This window comes from Rana temporaria, chromosome 4 (assembly GCF_905171775.1).
Source record: "Rana temporaria chromosome 4, aRanTem1.1, whole genome shotgun sequence".
NCBI lineage: Eukaryota > Metazoa > Chordata > Amphibia > Anura > Ranidae > Rana > Rana temporaria.
This window is the reverse complement of record NC_053492.1, coordinates 422,378,445-422,398,333: the sequence shown is the minus strand read 5'-3', so window position 1 is coordinate 422,398,333 and position 19,889 is coordinate 422,378,445. Positions and strand designations below refer to the sequence as shown.

Below are 19,889 nucleotides of genomic sequence, written 5' to 3'. Positions count from 1 at the left end.
TTCGGCATGAAAAAAACAATGTTTTTAAAAAATTTCATTTAAAATGATTGTGTGTGTGGGCTTCACATCATTGTTCAGGTTTTGAAAAACAACATATTTTTTTTCCGAACTGCATTTTTTAACAACGTTTTAAACAATGTAGTTTTTCGGGTTGTAAAAAATGATCGTGTGTGGGCTAAAACGACGTGAAAAACCTGCGCATGCTCAGAAGCAAGTTATGAGACAGGAGCGCTCGTTCTGGTAAAACTGGAGTAAGCACATTCATCACGCTGTAACAGACAGAAAAGCGCGAATCGTCTTTTACTAACACGGAAAAGGCTAAGGCAGCCCCAAGGGTGGCGTCATCCGCATGGAACTTCCCCTTTATAGTGCCGTCGTACGTGTTGTACGTCACCGCGCTTTGCTAGAGCATTTTTTTTAAACGATCGTGTGTGGGCAACGTCGTTTTAATGAACTAAGTTTTTTTTTACATGCCGAAAAACGTAGTTTTTTTAATGCCGAAAATCAATCGTGTGTACACGGCATTACAGTGTATGTTTTTTTAAAAGTTGTCGCTCTTTTGTTTATAGCGCAAAAAATAAAAACCGCAGAGGTGATCAAAAAACGCCAAAAGAAAGCTCTATTTGTGGGAAAAAAAGGACGTAAATTTTGTTTGGATACAGCATCGCACGACTGCGCAATTGTCAGTTAAAGTGACGCAGTGCTGCATCGCAAAAAATGGCCTGGTCATTAAGCAGCCAAATCTTTCGGGGCTGAAGTGGTTAAGGTGTAGCTCCTTCATCAGTGACTCTTTATTATATGATGGTGGATTGTACTCATGTCTTCCATTTTTGTTTCCCATGTGGTTATCATGTTACTCAGTTTGTATTTGCCTGTTTTATACTCAATAAAAATGTTCTACTTGTTAAAAAAACTTAAAAAAATACAATGCAGTAAGTGAACGTATTTACTAGAGGACACAAAGCGTATTACTGGCAGGATCACAAGGTGAAAATAAAGGAAAAAAAAGACTCAAAAAATAGAATAATCCCATCATGTAAGGAACGGCAAGCTGCAATATAGTACAATTGTGTTCTTGGGTTTAGAAACAGAATCCCTGAAGATTGGTAGCCTCATTCTCTGATATACTGAATAGAATAGAAAGGCTCTATAACTATATTCTGGAAAATGTTGACGTAGCCCATACTTACTCCAGCCTTAAGGGACCAGCCAGGTTCTTGTCAAACAGCCATCGGAAGAAAACATCTAAGCTGTAAATAGATGTGAAAAATTCTATGAACCGTCTGTATATACATTGACCATAGAGGAATAGGGACCTGAAGCACCGCAGACAGAGCAAGGAACACAAATGAAAGGAAATGCACTACTTTGAACATGTTGGGGAAGGGGGGCTCAAGAAAAGATAACAAGTACAATCAAAGAGAAATATAGACTAAAAACAGGTCAATCTACAAAGATTACAAAACCCCCAAGACTGAGCGCCAACGGCCTCCAAGGCAAATCCGAACTGGAGAATCACATCAGGATATACAGAATTACAATCCCAGACTGTGCGAATGGGATGACCAGGGAAAGTGGAACGTCATGACTATTGCATTGTCCAAAATCTCAAGAATGTTCTCTTTTTAGAAAATGCTTACAAAGTATTTTAAAGGTGGTACTACACCCCGGCCAGATTGGCAAGTTTTATTCCAACCTATTCTCTCCTTTGTTTCCTTGGACGTTCTCAATAGGGCACACATTTGGTGGACATGTCCAAAAGTGTGCAGATTATGGGTCAGAGTCTATACTCTCCAAGTTATTCCACGCCAATCTAAAGAGGGACCCGTATGAGGCTCTTCTGTGTAAGCCAATTGCGGAACGGCTCCGTGCAGAATGCCAGCTGGCACTTTATCTTTTTACTGCAACTAAATAGACTATAGCAAGGGCCTGGAAGTCACCGAGACTCAGCTTGTAATCGGTTAAAAACCGTATGAACGATATTTTGGTAAACAAAAAATTTACAGCTATATTATCAAACACTTACGACTAATTCCTTCAGGCTCGGCAACCTTGGGTTGCTTATATTCAGCCTTCTAGATTTGATCCAGCGCTCCTTTCAATTTAATAATGTCTCTGCCTCTTAATAGTTATGTATATTTTCTCTTGGAATTCCAAGGACTTGAACATATCTCTGTGGCTTAGATTATTTTCTTTGAAGTTTTCTTGATCTTTAATAAAAACCCTTTATACAAAAAAGTGGAAATGGAGGCCCCCTTCCATCTATCTAGCCCCCAATACTCAGCAGTGACTGGCACTCATTTGCTCAGACTCTCCGCTCCGATATCACCTTCACAGAGAGAAGGGAATGTCATATTCTACTTGAACAGAGGAGCCAAAAACATCTGCATAGCATGTCATAGTCTGAGAGGTACGCGTATTCCTTACCCTGATAATGGAACAGGAATCAGCCCAAATTAGAGCCATGGGTGCCCCTGCAAATACCACTGGGTTTGAAAAACGTCAATTTAAAAATCGGCTGAGCTGGGTGGAAAATTCCCAGCTGAACAGTTACTGCATCCTATCAGGTACAATCACTGTTCAGATATTCAGGAAGCACCGGGTGCAGTGGTTGCTAAATACAGTGGACAGCAGTGGAGATTCCGCCATCCAAATGGTTTAGCATGAATGGGAGAAGGAAAATCTAGCTGTGTAAAGCCAACAGGCTAAATGAACCTTTAGCAAGGTGGATGGAGGAATCCCCCCCCCAGTCAGGACATTGGCACAGTCAGAATACATTGATCAGCAGCTGTAGCCCCCGATTGACAACAATTTTCAACTTGTATGTTGTCCTCTAAAGATCAACTTCTGTCAAACTGGCATCGCCACACACTGATCAAAATTTGTCCCATCCCATCTTAATAAATAGACACAGAAGGGCATCACTAAGAAGGTGCAGCAGGCAAGAGGAAAGGGCAAGCAATGAGTACAGGGCAGGCACACTGTGAGGCAAGTCAGGAGTTTTGGCAATCTGAAAGGACAGAACAGGCATTTAGTGATCGGACTTAAAGGCAGCCAGAAAGACAAAGTTTAAGCCAGGATGAAGCAGGCAGAGGAAAGGGAAGTAGAGAGGCAAGGCAAGACAAGCAAGCAAGCAGAGCAGCAGAGGATACAGGTAGGAATAGGACAGGACAGACAGGAAGGAGGGAGGGAGACAGGAAAAGTGAATAAAGCCGGCCATAGATGGTTCACATTCCTACTGAACTGGCTGAGATTTGAACCATGTATGGACAGGCTGACTGTAGCCAAGTTGATCGATCAATCAACTTGGGTACAACCACCATGTCACGTTTTTCATGCGATTATTGCCAGAGGCTAAAGCCCCTAGCAATAATCACTGCATGTTCTCCTACCCGGAACAAATGCATTCCCCCACCAGGGGAAAACAAGAGCTCCACGGGAGGGATTGTGAATGCGGATAGGGGAATCGAGCGATTTTTTTCCACCGTCTATGGTCGACTTAAGAATAAAAGATAAACAGGCAAAGAAGGCAGGCACAGTAGGACAGGACAGGAAGGAGACAGACAGGACCAGCAATAAGGAAAAGTACAAGACAAACGCGTAGGCAGACAGCCACAAAGACTGCAGACCAGGCAGGTACAATAGGACAGAATGCAGGACAGTAAGAAATATGCGTCACTCACGGAAAGTTAGACAGTTGCAAATACCCCAGGAAGACATGACAGATAATCCTAACCTGGTGAGGCCAAGCGATGGCAAAATTAGGACCATGAATAACAGGAAGATGTATATTTTGTGCATCACAATTCTGTTTTCTGCAGATCTGTAACACACATTGATCGATTTTAAAAATAGAACAAGAAATTACAATGTCACCAAAACAGAGTTTGACCTTGGTTATTTGGGCTTCCACACCATTTAAGCTTGTGCAGATGCCACTCATGTCTGGAAAAGCTGAAATGCATACAGTAAGCAGTGTGTGTGCACTTTCAGGTGCCAGTTTAAACCAAAAAGTGTTGTCGGATCAAGTACTAAATGCAGTTTCAATCAGTACAGATTTGCATGGGGATTATATTTTCTGCCGGAGTTAAGCTAGGTACGCACTATCAGTTTTTTTTTCCATTCAACCCAGTGGGATGAACGAACAAAAAACGGAGGAACTCAAGAGAAGATCAGTGTATGTTAGTATAGCTATCCCCCTGCTGAGCTATTGTGTTCTGACAAGGGGACTCCCCACCCCTGCCAGAACACACCGGTCATTGGCTGAGAGCGCTGATCGAATGCCAATCAGCAGATATTTTTCGGTCATACCCTTTCGACAGAAAATGAACAGGCTGCCATACACACAGCCTGAATGTTGGCTGGTTTCTGCTGAACTGGCCAATACCGGACGATATTTGGCCCGTGTGTACAGTGTTTTAGTCTTACGATTTCTACCTGCTACCAAAAAAATACTGATAAATTAATTTGCGTCTGCTCTAAGTTGATCACATCCCCCTGTCCCCCACCCTGTGAGCAGCCAGCCACAGACCTAAGCGGGTGACCAGACATGTGGACACAAACCAATTGCCGTGCTACAAGTGTATCAGCTGGCCTTTTCATGAACAGGAATGTTTGGCTTGGCAGAGTGTTCAGGTTTATGCCTATATAGAGAGGCCGCAGACACCCGTTGCTGGCTTGTCTTACCATATTTTTTTTTTATGCTGCCCAATGAAACGTTCTTTGCAAAAGTGACTAGCATACAAGACCATAAAGATCTCGTGCACACAGGACATTTAAAAACCGCAGTTTTAGCCAAGTTTTTCAATCGCGTATATGGGCGTTTTTTTGCGATAGCGTTTTGAGGCTTTTCTTTTTGTAAAAACACGCCTTATAATGTAAAATTATCTGTTATCCCTTTAAGTTATTAAACTGGAAATATGAATAACATTCAGTCATCTCTTTCTGAATGTAAATCTTTTCATGAACACCCCAGAGAACCCCGCCCCCCCCGGAACCCAGGGCACTTTTATGCAAATTATCTTGGTAAAGTCGAGCATGAGCCCACACCTTCCCACATGCAAACCTCACTGTTGGTTGAACTACCTATTATAGTAATAGGTCAACAGTAAAAGTAAAGCATTAAAAGGATAAGTTTATTAATAATAATAATAATAATAATAATACTACTAAATGCACATTTTATAGCAGGTAAAAAAAAATGTGCATTTCCTATTTTTTTTGAAGGAGCCTGGAAAGCATTGCACCAGCGATCAGCAGGTCGCTGGTGCCATACACTACTCCTCCAGACTGTGAGTGTAAGCGGTCTGCCTGGCCATCGTACGGCCAGGCAGTTTGACCCTGACAGGAAGACTCAATGAACTACCAGAGCGCTCAAGAGCGCTGAGAACTACAAGACGACATAAACAAAGCATGTTGGTACTTGTAGTTCAGAACTCTGTAAAGGAATGAAGCAGCGGAGTGGGTGGAGCCCCGCATAGCCTCTCAAAAAGTGACAGAGCTTGTACGGTAAACTTCTCCCGTTACTGTTGTCACAGGGGGAAAGAGGATTGGCGGGCGGCTGCAGCAGTGAGAACATGTTACACACTTTTCACCCTTAAAATGGATGGAACATATAACAATTTCCCAAAGCTGAGCTTATCCTTTCATTTCACAGGCAGAAGTCAAAATGGTCATCAAAGAGTGCCATGTGTTTGCAGAACTTTATGACCCTCATGAAAATGTCTAAAAAAAAAATGCATGTACCTCTGAAGCCCACATTTTCTTTTTTGTGTTACCTCTTTAAAGCGTTTTTTAAAAGTCAGCAGCTACAAACACTGTAGATGCTGACTTTTAATAAGGACACTTACCTGTCCTAGGCGCAAGCGAAGTCGGCCCCCCGGGGCCAATCCCTCGATCCTGGCAGCTCCCGTCGCCACCATCCTCAATAAGAGAAACAGGCACTGGAGCCTTGCGGCTTCACTGCCCACTTCCTACTGAACATGCGCAAGTCTCGCGGCGCTTTGGGAATGGGTGGCTGCTTTCTGGGATACACACAGTTCCCAGAAGGCAGCGCGTCCCATTCCCCAGAAGACAAGGCGAGGAGGACGAGGAAGAAGACCTGCCGCAGTATGGGAAGAGGCAGATTAGGAAGATACGCATAGCAACCGCCATTTCTGGTAAGTAAAAAATAAAATAAAAAATTTAGATTTTTTGTTTTCAATTTTTTTTCAGGATTTTGGTGTATTTTTTTTTTTTTTTTAGGGTGGACCTCCACTTTAATGCCATTTAACAGGTTTACTTGAAAATCTCTAAATCTGACAGCAACCAGCTAAAACTGAACATGAGGATTTGGGTGAACAAAGCCATGAAAAGACACTGAAGTGGAACATCTTACTTTGTCCAGTGGAGCTCAAAGAGAGTGGAGTAGTAGACCATTGTGGGCAGCAGTGCAGAGAAGGACCACAGCAGCAAGGTTGGGAAGAACTGGCTGATGACCGGATTCTGCAGAAATACAATGAAATTGAGGTTATGCTTACTGATGTTTATCAATGGCAAGCACTGCGGCACCATCCTCCCTCAATCACTTCTTTAAAGATCTAATAAAATGTCACCGTTATTAGTCACCATTTCCTGTTCGGAGATTCAGTAACAATTCATAACTGCCGAAGTCACACATCAAGATAGTCTAATGCAATCATGTGATGCTGGTAATGATACTTATAGAAACATAGAACAGAAAATCCAAGGCATTAGGGCATATTGGAGAGACAGCAAGCTGATGCACTCGGGGGCCTATACTTAAAAAATAAAACTGGTAACAGAGTCACTTTAAAGCCCAACTCCACCCTTGTACTGCACATCAAAAGGTTCTCCTTATTGCAGACCTCAACAGATGCCCCATCCCCCTCCCCCCAATATACCCTGGGCACAGCTTATAGTTTACAATGGCAATTGGCCCAGTGCTGTCAAGTGGAGTAAGTCACATGCTTCTCCATACCCGGAGTACCGTGAATTTTCTTCATACCCAGCACTAAACGAAATGGCAATATAGTGAAGGAATGGCTTGCTGCTGGGGAGGCAGAGGAGGAGCAGTGGTGATTATATCTTAAAACAACACCTGCGCAAATTCCAAACAAAAGAAAAATTGCGTGTTTAACAAGAAAATGATGACGTTAAATGCAACTGACGAAACACGTAGAGAGAAGCTTGTGAGGCATGTTACTTCCAGCATTTGAAGCACAGGTGAAGTGCAAGGTGTCAGTAGTGGTTTCCATTACCACTCCATTTATCTAGAGATGCCTGTTTTTATTGTGCAAATGTAAGTGCATTTTGACAAGTTTTAACAAAATATAATTTGATATACTACACTATGAGAGGTCCTTTTATCCTCATCCTTGGCATGAGAGTTTGTTGCAGAAAGCCCTAAAGCTGCAGTAGCACCCTTATCAATACAGAGAGCAATAATTACCCTTGACACCATTAAGAAAGGAGGACAGACAGAGGACACACCAGGGGATTTATCGCTCAGCTATGTTTGACCTTAAAGGGTTAGTAAAGGAATTTTTTTTTTGTTTTAAAATAACAAACATGTTATACTTACCTCCACTGTGCAGTTCGTTTTGCACAGAGCGGCCCCGATCCATGTCTTCTGGGGTCCCTCGGCGGCTGTCTCTGTCCTCCCCCGCCCCTCGGCGCGCCGCGTCACTGGATGTGATTGACAGCAGCGCCAGCCAATGGCTGCGCTGCTCTTAATCCATCCGCTCTAGCCAATCAGCGGCCAGGCTGAGCGACAAAGAGGATCTCGGGACCGCGCGGGACTTTCGAGGGGTCAGGTAAGTATAACGGGGGCGCCAGCATCCAATGTTTTTTCACCTTAATGCATAGATTGCATGGTGAATTTTTTTTTTCTTTACAACTGCTTTAATTTGAAAAAAGGGGGGTCAAATCCTTCTGGTGAGTGTGTTGTGAACTTGGTGGTGGAGAGGAATTACTACCCTTCTTTGGTGGCACGTCTTTCTATCACCATATGGATGGTTTTAAAGACAGAGCACATTATTTATAGAATTTATTTGTATCACTTGTTTTATTGGAGATATAGGTTTATGAAGTTTATGTTTGTATGCACATTTTCAGACACCATGGATTTCGTTTTTTAAAGACCTTTTTTTTAGAACTTTAAAGGATTGAATAAAGACTTTTTTTATGGAATTTAATAAATCCCAGGCTGAGCTGCTATTATTATACAGGATTTCTATAGCGCCGACAGCTTGCACAGCACTTTACAAAATGAAAGACAGACATAACAGTTCCAATACATTTTGGTACAAGAGGAATCCATTACTTACATTCAGGTAATAGATGGGTTTTGTGACGTTGAACTTGTCAATTGTAGTAATAATAATTGATGGCGTTGTTAGGAAGAACAGCACAATAAAGAGGGTATGGTTGATGATAATAAAACGTACCCACCACTTTACTCCACTCACTGACATATTCTCCCTAAGAAAGGAACAGCAAGGATGAAAAGATTTAAAATGCAGGCCAACTAATTCCACAAAGACTATTAGACTTTATTGTAAAAATCTATTAACAGGCACTAAGCATCATGAATACAACTTTCTAGCTCTTTGGACCTTGAAGAAGTCATATTTCTGATGAAACACTTTGGGATTATTTGCTAGTTGTTTTTAAATATCCTTTTTAAAACATTGTTGATATTTCACTATTTGTTGGATTGTTTGTTGGCAATTCAAGTGGTTCTTAACCTTGTTGGAGGTACTGAACCCCACCAGTTTCATATGCGCATTCACCGAACCCTTCTTAATTGGAAAAATAAAATATGATTTTGCGTGTGATGGGCACAGTGGCTGCGTTTGATGGGCACAGTGGCTGCGTGTGATGGGCACAGTGGCTGCGTGTGATAGGCACAGTGGTGACAATTGATGGCACAGAGGCTGCATGTGATGGCATAGTGAGGCTGCAATTTATATATATATATATATATATATATATATTTTTTGCTAGTCAGAGAAGGCTCATTTAAAATAACACAAAAACATTTTTTTTATCTGCCTTTTTACATTAATAAAGTGCTGGTCACCTCACCTTAGTCAGCCTGCTCCCCTCCCCCCCAATCCAGCCATTTAATTATATGCTCTTAACAGGTTCTACTTACGTTTAAACAAGTTCAGTAGTCTTTTTTAGCACACTGTCTGCTAGGTTCAAATTCCACTAGTCAGGCATGCTCCTCGAGCTCTCTGCGCAGCGCTCCGAGTCCCCCCCTTCCGGCCGTGAGTGGAGTGACGTCACACCGCTGGAAGGGACCAAGAGACTCTTTCATAGGGGGAGTAAACAGGCTGCAGCAGACAGGAAAGGGAGCCGGGAGATGACGATCCCGGATGCAGGAGTGCACTCGGCACACAATTTGTACAGTGCCGCGGCCGTGGCAGAGCTTCACCTGCGGCTGCGCCCCCCCTCCTATACGAAATGGTATTGCCCAGGGCACCCGTCCACCCCTGCCTTGTACCGGCGGCCCTGTGTGACCTCCGCCGAACCCCCGAGACTCATTTACCGAACCCCTGGGGTTCGATCGAACCCAGGTGAAGAACCACTGCTCTAGTGAGTGAATCGCCTAAAGTGGAGAGGCAGAGGTGGGATGCAGAACTGCAATCAATCAGATGAGTGTCAGACAAAAGTCTGGTTACGACACTGGGAGAATGGCTCACCCCGGGGAGTGCAACCAATACCACAGATCATCCGCAAGGCGGAGCTCAGATGGGAGCCTTTGTTTACAAGCTCTCTTATGCCACGTACACACGATCTAATTTTCCGTCTGAAAAACCTTGGATGTTTTTTCCGACGAAATTCCGCTCAAGCTTGGCTTGTATACACACGGTCACACAAAAGTTCTCTGAACTTTCGTCCGTCAAGAACGCGGTGATGTAAAACACTACGATGAGCCAGCATGTCCAACTGCCCTCACAGGTTTATAGTCAATTTTAATCAACACTTTAGGTCCCCCTTGTAAGCGTGTTACAGTTACAGGGCGGCACATGTGCGTCGGATCACGTATATATACGCGATTCGACACTTCCAGGGTAGGAGACTTGCTTTTGCTGTGATTACACACAATGGAAGCCGATCGGCAGGTGCAGGGTACCCGATGTCCTCCGGCACTCACTGATCATCAGCCAGAGAGACAGAGCTGCAATCTGCCTATGTAAAAAAGGCAGGTCGCTGTTCTGACAGGAGGGAAGGGATGGAGTTTGTGTCGTTGCAAAGCAGGGAATAAATTCCATCTCTTCCCCTAGTAAAAGCACCTCACAGAGCATAGTAAAAGGACAGGCTAGGCACACAGTTAACCCTTTGATTGCCCCTGATGTTAACCCCTTCCCAGCCAGTGTCATTAGTACAGTGACAGTGCATATTTTTAGCACTGATCACTGTATTAGTGTCACTGGTCCGCCCAAAAATTTCAGAAACATCAGAATGTTCACCACAATATCGAAGTCCCGCTATAAGTCGCTGATCGCTGCCATTACTAGTAAGAAATATATAAAACTATCCCATATAGTTTGTGGACGTATAACTTTTGCACAAACCAGTCAATAAACGCTTATTGGGATTCTTTTTACCAAAAATATGAGGCGGAATACATATTGGCCTAAATTTGTGAAGAAATTAGATGTTTTTAATTTTTTTTTATTGAATGTGTTTTATAACAGAAAGTAAAAAAAAAACGAATATATATATATATATATTTTTTTTTTTAATTGTCTGTCTTTTTTTTTTACGCTGTAAAAAAAAAAACGAGAGGTGATCACCAAAAGAAAGCACTATTTGTGGCGGAAAAAAGGACATTGATTTTTATTAGGTATAGTGTGGCATGTCCACTCATTTGTCAGTTAAATTAATGCAGTGCCGTAGTGCAAAAAAATGGCCTGGTCATGAAGGGGGGTAAATCTTCCAATTGGTTAACATAAAATATATTTCCTTTTCAGGTAACCGAAGTGAGGTGTAACGGCCCCCCCGAGTATGAAAGGGGTTAAAGCCGTTTAGGACATTTCATTCCAGAACACAAAGGCAGCTACCGAACACTCCTATCAGCCGACCAAGAAACCCATACGAATAATTCTCCCCCAAGTACGAGACGAGGCTCTGTATAGAGGGTCAAGCAGGAATCGGACTCCTTATTAGAACCAGAATACAAGTCTTATATACAGTAAAAAAGAAGGTGCATACCTCCTGCTCATATTACTCTGAAAATACACCTGTGACCAGAAACCTAATGAACATGAGCTAATTAACTAATCCCTTTAAGCAGCCTAGTCATCGTTATGATAAATCAGGATTTCATTACAAATCAGACTTGTTGTCACCGAGCTTCACACAGTAGATGGTACATTATCAGAAGTTTAAACACAGGACATCTTCTCACAATAGCAGGAGCTCCAGTAGGAGTCTGCCCGTCTCCTACATTGTACAGAGGCCAATGTGATCAGCTCTTTCTTTTTTTTTAATCAAACAAAACGTGTTTATTGAGCACAAAAAGTAAACACACATACATGATTCAGAGCAAAAAAGGTATATACAGACCAAAAAGACTGCAAGGTTCAGCATACATAAAAGCAACACAGCATATATATATATAACAGACCGGGAGAAATAAAAAATAAAAACAAAGAAAAAACATTGGAGGACGACTCTTAGTTGCTAGGATTACACCCCCCACTCCCACCGTAAGAGACAGGGCAAGAGTACCCGTTTTAAAGCCTAAAACAATCGGTCATAAACCAAATCTACTGGGGCTAGACCGGGGACATTCAACCATGGGGCCCACATGCTATCAAATTTACCTCTCGCCCCCCTGCGCTGGTAAATCAACTTCTCAAAGCGGAGTGTATCACCCATTTGGGCGATCCATTCCTGCAGAGCAGGGGGCTCCGTGGATTTCCAGTGCCTCAAGATCAGCTTTCGGGCCTGGAAAAGAGCCCTCGCCACAGCTTGTTTATATACATCCTCCAGCGGCAGCGCATCAAGTATGCGCAACAAACAATGTTTAGGATCAGCAGGGATAGTTGTCTGAAAGACTCTAGTAAGGGTATCCAGGACCTGTGACCAATAAAGATGGAGCTTCGGGCACCTCCAAAAGGAGATGGATCATATCTCCATGGTCCCTACTGCATCTGGTACAATCGGCATCTGCCCTCACCCCCATGCGAGCCAATCTAGCTGGGGTATAATGCACCCGCAAAAGAATATACAGTTGCGAGACCCGCTGAGCCACATTAAGAGAACACAGGGGAACAGCCTGTAATGCCATCTCGCTCCCACTGCTCCACCACTCTAATAGGAAAGTCCCTATGGAAAAGGTTAAGAAGCATTGTGTAGCTGTAGGAGATAAAGCCCTTGTAAGTGTCAATATCAAACATGTAATTGAAGACAGGGGTGGAATCCAAGGACCACTGGCCCCCTTCCCCCTGGGCCCCAATCGCATGCCGAAGCTGCAGGTAATAAAAATACATTGTGGTAGGGAGCTGGAAGGCCTCCTTAAGCTCCGAGAAGGGCCTCAACTTTCCCTCTCGGAAAATGTGGGACATATGAGATATCCCAAACTGTAGCCACTTGGAGCCATAGGGCAATTTCTCCAGTTCCGGGTAGTGATTATTATCCCATATGGGACTATACTTAGTGAATCCCTGCACCCCCTGCATAGTTCTGACCTTATTCCAGATTTTTTGCATAAGTACATAAGTGGGGAATAATTTATTAGACTTACTAAAGCGCAGGGCCTCAAGGCCATCCGCCACCCCCCGACCCTGTAGTGAATCGAAGGAGCGCCGGCGTGGAATCCAGCAGATTCAGAAGCACTTCCGTCTGGGGACTAACTGCCCTTGAAATGTGTTGTAGTTGTGCGGCTATGTAATAAAGCCAGGGATTGGGCAACGCCAGTCCTCCAGCATCTTTTGGGCGCTGCAACTGCTCCAGCTTTATCCTGGCCGGTTTTAACTGCCAGAGAAGGGACCGAAAAATCAAGTTTATAATACGAAATTTACATAGGGGGATGACCATCGGGGTGTTGTGAAGGACGTAAAGCAGTTGCGGCATCAGAATCATTTTTATAAGGTTTGTCCGACCCGCAAGGGACAACTTGAGTTTACTCCAAATTTTAACACTATCCCGGCAGCGGTTAATCAAGGGGGTCAAATTAAGTCCAATATAATCTAGGGGTTTGGGGGTCACCTGTATACCCAAATACCTGAAGGAACTTGCAAGCGGAATATCCCATAAGGTCAGCACTGACGGGTCCGGTGCCTCATCCAGCAACATCAGTGACGACTTGGTCCAATTAATCACCAGACCAGAATACACCCCAAACTCCCTTATCACCCTCATCGCCTCCCGAAGGGAAATAGAGGTATCACCCAGGAACAACATTGTGTCATCCGCATACATCATAATTTTCTCATGTAGTTCACCGTACTTAAACCCCTGTATGGCTGTATTAGAGCGGACCATGGCAGCCAAAGGCTCAATGGCCAGCGCAAACAGAAGAGGAGACAGGGGGCAGCCCTGCCTCGTTCCTCTGTGCAATTCAAACCCTGGTGACAACTGGCCTCCCTCCCTGATGTGAGCCACTGGTGAGCAATAAAGCAATTGAACCCATGAGATAAATCCGTCCCCAAATCCGAATTTGCGCATAACCGCCCAGAGATAGGCCCATTCGACGCTATCAAACGCCTTGTGGGCGTCTAGTGATAGTAGTGCTCGGTCTCCCCCATTATCAGCCCGGGACTGGATGTTGAGAAAAAGCCGGCGCAGATTGATGGCCGTTGATTTTTGGGGCATGAATCCAGATTGATCCGAATGGATAATCGTGGCAATCACCTTATTAAGACGCATCGCCAGGACCTTCGCCAAGATCTTGACATCAGCTTGCAAAAGGGATATAGGGCGGTATGAGCCCGGGTCAAGGGGGTCTTTGTGAGGTTTTAATAATAGCACAATCGTAGCCCTGGACATAGAGCGGGGAAGTTCCCCTCCCTTCATGGCCTCATTAAACACCTTCAGTAACCTGGGTAGTATGGAATCTGCATATTGTTTATAAACTTCTATAGGTATCCCATCGTCACCCGGGGCCTTAGAGTTAGGGAACGCACCGGTCGCCAACTGCAACTCCCCCAATGTTAAAGGAGCATCCAGTAACATCCTAGATGAGGAGGACATCTGGGGAAGCCGCACCGCATCAAGGTACTGGTGTAGGGCGTCCGCCGTGTAGGCCTGCTTAGACCCGTAGAGGGATGAGTAGTAATCTACTAAGGTAGACATTATCTGAGGGGGAGAATTAGTTACCCGCCCAGTGTCAGTGCGCAACGCCCCAATGGAAGGGGAAACTCGATGGGCATGAGCAATCTTAGCTAAGAGGCGACCCGTATGCTCCCCCTCCTCATAAAAGGCCAGCTTATTAAAAAATCTCTTCCTCTCTGCCGCCGAGGCAGTGACTTGGCCCAAGGCCGCCTGGGCCGCCAGCCACGCCTCCCTATTATGATCTGAGGGGTCCGCCACAAACGTTCTCTCCGTGTCCCCTGCCAGCCGCTCCATGTCCTCTCTCTGAGCCCCAGTGTGTCTCTTGATTGCCTGTACCTCCCTAATGAAGACTCCCCTAAGCATTGCCTTAAAGGCATCCCAGGTGATACCAGTATCCACCGTTCCCCCCTCGTGAATCCCCCAGAAGTCTGCAATTTGTGTCCCAATCTGCTCGTGGGAGGGGAAGAGCTGAAGCCAAAAAGCATTCAGCTTCCACGGGGCACGTTCCAGAGTCGAAGGCAAACGAGCCTCCAACTGCACCACAAGCGGGGAGTGATCTGACACACTCCGCGGAGCATATGTGACTTCCGCCACATATCGTTCTGCCGCGAATGAGCAGATACATAAATCGATACGGGATAATGAATGATGGCTCTTAGAAAAACAAGAAAACTGTTTCAATTCTGGGTGTTTCGCCCTCCACGGATCCCTCCAACCCACCTCATCCATAAACTTCTTCAGTGCAGTACGTTTGGTCCCTCGCCTAGCTGTAACCGGCGGGTGTTTGTCCAAGACCGGGTCTGTGTAACAGTTAAAGTCCCCTAGAACATATAGGGGGACCTCCGGGTATTTAACCTGAAATTCCAATAATGTCCTAAGGGTCAAATTATTATAAGGCGGTGGGATATAAACAAAGGCAAGAATACATGTAAGTGAGTATAATCGACACAATAAGAAAATGAACCTCCCCTCAGTGTCTATTACGGAATCAATTTCCTCGTAGTCAAGAGAGCTGTGGATCATTACACTCACACCTCTAGAAAAGGAGGTGTGAGTGGAGTGGTATGCCTTCCCCACCCACCGAAATCCCAGCCAGGCAACAGAGTCAGCAACCAGGTGTGTCTCCTGTAAGGCACAGATGGCAGGCAGATGTTTACGCAGCAAAGTGGACACCATGGTACGCTTCAAATGGTCATTGAGTCCTCTAACATTCCAAGAAAGTAGCGGTACAGTAGCCATCTAAAAAAAATGTTCGCAGGTAAATTACTAGGTAATGAGCTACCTTAGGCAACAGGGGGAGCAGTCCCACCGATCCGTAGCGCCAGTTCAGGAGAGGCTTGAATGCCGTGACAGTACAAAAGTGAACATTCATGTATGCATAGTTCGATCGTTCCAGTGCTCTGAAAAAACAAAAACAAAAATACATGCTCAACGAGCACAACAGTGCTCCAAACTGTTGCAGTGCGGCATCACAGAGAGGTAAAGCGGCCCAACGAGGCCCAACATTGTGTAGATCCCTCCTCATCTGCATGCCTCCACACTGACTTAACCTGAACATCTTCTGCCAACTTACGGGCAACTTATCCGTGATACCATTCACATGGCTGCTTTGCGCATCAAGAAAAAACGAAAAAAAGAAAAGAAATCCAATCATGGGTAACCATCCAGGAAATACCATGGATAAACACAGTTCCGAACTCGCATTTTAAATGAACAGTATATCAATGTATTTTTCCAGCAGCCCACTCGCCCCGTAAGAAAAAAGGAAGGGGAAAGGGGGAAAGAACTTACGGGTGTATAATCACAAGCACCGATGTGACTTGGTACTCAATCTTCATCAGCCACCTGTTCCCGGGCCTGTCTGAGGGCATTCTCATTTGCATCCAGCCACTCTGAGGCATCCTTTGCATTCTCAAAGAAGTGGGCACGACCTCCGGAGGTGATACAGAGTTTTGCAGGATACAACATTGCGTAAGTGGCTTGTAGCCTTTGCAGGCGCTTTTTGACATCGGAAAAATAGGATTTTTATAACAGCTTACCTGTAAAATCCTTTTCTTGGAGTACATCACGGGACACAGAGCTGCATATTCATTACTATGTGGGTTATAGAGTCTACCTTCAGGTGATGGACACTGGTGTAATCAATTAAACAGGAAGTTCCCTCCCTATATAACCCCTCCCCTACTGGGAGTTCCTCAGTTTTTGTAGCAAAGCAATAAGTGTCCCAATATCCCCAAACAAGAGGGGTGGGAGCTCTATGTCACGTGATGTACTCCAAGAAAAGGATTTTACAGGTAAGCTGTTATAAAAATCCTATTTTCTTTATCGTACATCACGGGACACAGAGCTGCATATTCATTACTATGTGGGATGTCCCAAAGCAATGCTTACTGAGGGGAGGGAGACACCAACAACGCAGACCGCCATCAGACGTGAGGACCTATAATGCTGCCTGCAGCATACTGCGCCAAAAAGCTGCATCCTCTTGCCGTCTTATGTTCACCTGATAGGAGTTAGTGAACGTAAGCACAGATGACCAAGTTGCGGCCTTGAAAATCTGCGTCATAAAGGCTTGGAAATGCATTGCGCATAAAGCGCTTACCATCCTGGTAGGGAGCACCCCCACAAAAAAACAGGGGGAATCCTACTCTAACCACAAGCCTGAATAATAACCTGATGAATCAACCTTAAAAACAGTTGATTTTAGACGCTGCCTGCCCTTTCCTGGGGCCTCCTGGTAGCGCAACAACATCAGTTTTCCGTATCCGAGCAGCCGCTTCAGATAGGCCTAGACCCTTCTTACTCCAACGAGAGAGAGAGTGTAACCATTTTAATAGCTGACCTGAACACTGCCTGCCCATCTAGGGTCTTCTGGCAGCCCAATAAAAACGTCAGCTTTCTATATCTGAAACCTTCAGATAGGTATTTAACTGCTCTCATCTCAATTGAGAGAAAAGCAATAACCTTTCCTTCCGTGAAACAAGGTTTTGAAAAAAGGGAAGGTAAGAATATCTAGATTCAAATGAATACTAGATCCTTCTAGTAAATAAGGTTGGGTGAGGATGAAAATCACTCTACTTGTAAGAATAATTGAGTATGGCTCTATACCAAGAAAGTTGCCAATACTGAAACTCTTGGAGGCTACCACAACCAAGAACACCAATTCCCTTGTTAAAGGATGAAGGGAAATATGGTGCATCGGCCCAAGGAGCTAACCCTGTAAGCCGACAAAACTAGAGCCAATCCTCCGAGCACAAGGGCGACCTAACTGGTGGACTTATACAAGGGGTGACGTGCATAACAGCCCGGACCAAAGAGTGTGAAGTAATCGACCTTTGGAAGCAAGGCTGAGATCGGATCCTTGAAATAACTTAAGGCTAGCTCCGTCTCCTTTCCAAATGTAGGAAGGCAGGAATTTTACCTTTGACAAACTTCCACGGATGCCACCATCTGGTTTCACACCAGGAACATGGGCCTTCCAGACCGTAGGCTATCTGGTCCTGGAGGCCAGCTCTCTTGTATGAATCAAGGGAATTGCCGCTGATTCTGAAAGCCCCGATCCTCGAGAATGTGGTCTATAATAGCCAGACCATTAATTCACCTGTTGCAAGGCAGAATGTAATACCCCCTGCAAAGTAGGCCTGGACAAGATGTAAGGGACTGTGGGTCCTCTACTACCACCCTTACTGTTCCTGCACCGAGAGGTCGTCAGGGTTATGCCGGAGTAATCAGGCCAGCTTCCGTTCTCCTCTAAATGTTGCATAGAAGCCACAAAAGTCGCGGCACTGGGGGGAGAGACACAACCAGTGACAACTGGTCCCCCCCCTCGGATTAAAAACACATCTGCCCCGCATGCGGGTGGATCCTTTATCCTTGACCCCAAGCTGTTCAATCTCTTGTTGAGCCTGGACGCCAATACATCTTATGTACAGGGTACTATTTCTGTGACATTTGGTCAGGAAAACAGTCGGGGTGTAGAGGTCATTCTCCCGGAGACACTTGTTGACGGCTCCAGCGAATCGCCTGCCAATTCTGCATTTCATGAAATGACGAATGCCAATAGGCAAGGCACAAGCTCCTCCTTGGTAAATTAAGTAAATCACTAGTATGGCATAGTCTGATTGTACTCTGACAGAACCAACCTGCCACCTGAACGTTCAGGCCCCTAAGCCAGATGCTCCATCGGTAGCTCTAGCTGACAGATAAGGCTCCCTTGGAGCTTGACTACTTCCCCTGGGCCATGGTCTCTTCCTGACCTGGCAAACCCTTTTAGTTAAGAATCACCAAGAGGAATTCCAGCATATCTCTGGGACCGGGTTCTTTGGATAATGCTAGGTCAAGATCCACTCTTTCTAGGCCGACAAAATACTGTTTATAACAGCCCTGAATAAAAGTTAGTATAGGGAACTGTCTTGAATGAAGCCAGCATCTTCCCTAGTGCCTTAATCAAAAGGCCAAAAGTAAGGAACTGTTCCTTGCCGTGACCACATAGACCAGTTTTCTTATAGCGATGGTCTTGTCTGAGGCCAAAAAAAAAACTCTCCTTTTTGGACTGTGCCAAACATACCCCGCTTCTTGTCAAATGAAAGAATGTATCTTTAGAGTTCCAGATACTTGACCATGCTGGACACCCTTAGGTCCAGCCATGCTACTGACTGACCCATCAGCAGGAGTTTGCTTCGGTATGCCATTACTGCTATACCCTGGGCCTACAGACCTGCTAGAGGCGGGCCCTAGCACCCTGACAACCCAGGCACGGAGGCTAACCCAAAAGGGCAAGACCACCAACTGGAGATAGTGCTGTTCCCCTGCGAAACGCAGACAACCTCTGCAGACCCAAGTAAATAAACACATATGCAACTGGCTCCCCATGTGTGTATGTGGCAAGTGTTTAAAGCCATATGCCTCAATGGAAGTGTGTGTACATGGCAGCGTGTGTTCCTGGAAGCATGAATTCATATAAATATGTTTTAAGAAAAACATGCATATAGCATGTGTGCTCTGGAACAAGCATCTTGCAAGCAAGCATGCGATATAAACGTGTTATGCAACAATGTGCAACATGAACCCATGCAGACACGTATTTCTATGCAAACACAAGGAATCCTGTATTGCTTAATTAGGCCGCCATGTACAACTTTAAAGTAATCATGCATCCTTATGCGATTCAGCATCTTCCATGCGATCAACATCTTATGCATTTTAAGCACTACTGTGCGGACAAGAACCCTTGTGTGACCATGGACTCTTGTGTGACCAAGCACCCCTGTGCGATCCAGCATCCTTATGCACTCAAGCATCTTAATGCGACTTTAGGCATTTCTGTGAAACAAGCCTCTCTATGTGATCAAGTATCCTTGGGTAATCCAGGACGCTGTTGATCCGACAACCATGTGTGATCCAGCTTATTTTTGCATTCAAGCATCTTTAAGCGATCTTTAGGCATTCTTGTAGAAACAAGTCTCTCTGTGCGACCAAAATATCCTCGAGTAATCAAGGACTTGGGTGATCGGGTAATCATGTGTGATTCAGCATTTTTATGCCTTCAAGCCTCTTTATGCGATTCTAGGCATTTCTGTGGAAACAAGCCTCTTTGTGTG

General features: G+C 44.8%; 1 protein-coding gene across 1 annotated transcript in view; it reads right to left on the bottom strand.

Annotated features, from left to right (window-relative positions):
* The window catches only part of TMEM63A (transmembrane protein 63A), a 111,789-nt gene that overhangs the window by 24,529 nt on the left and 67,371 nt on the right, over positions 1–19,889 (bottom strand). The window contains exons 14-17 of the mRNA XM_040351364.1: positions 8,328–8,481; positions 6,377–6,483; positions 3,737–3,823; positions 1,191–1,250 (exon numbers count right to left, since the gene is read on the bottom strand). Coding sequence (XP_040207298.1) covers positions 1,191–1,250; positions 3,737–3,823; positions 6,377–6,483; positions 8,328–8,481 — 408 coding nt within the window. The remainder of the gene's footprint in view (positions 1–1,190; positions 1,251–3,736; positions 3,824–6,376; positions 6,484–8,327; positions 8,482–19,889) is intronic.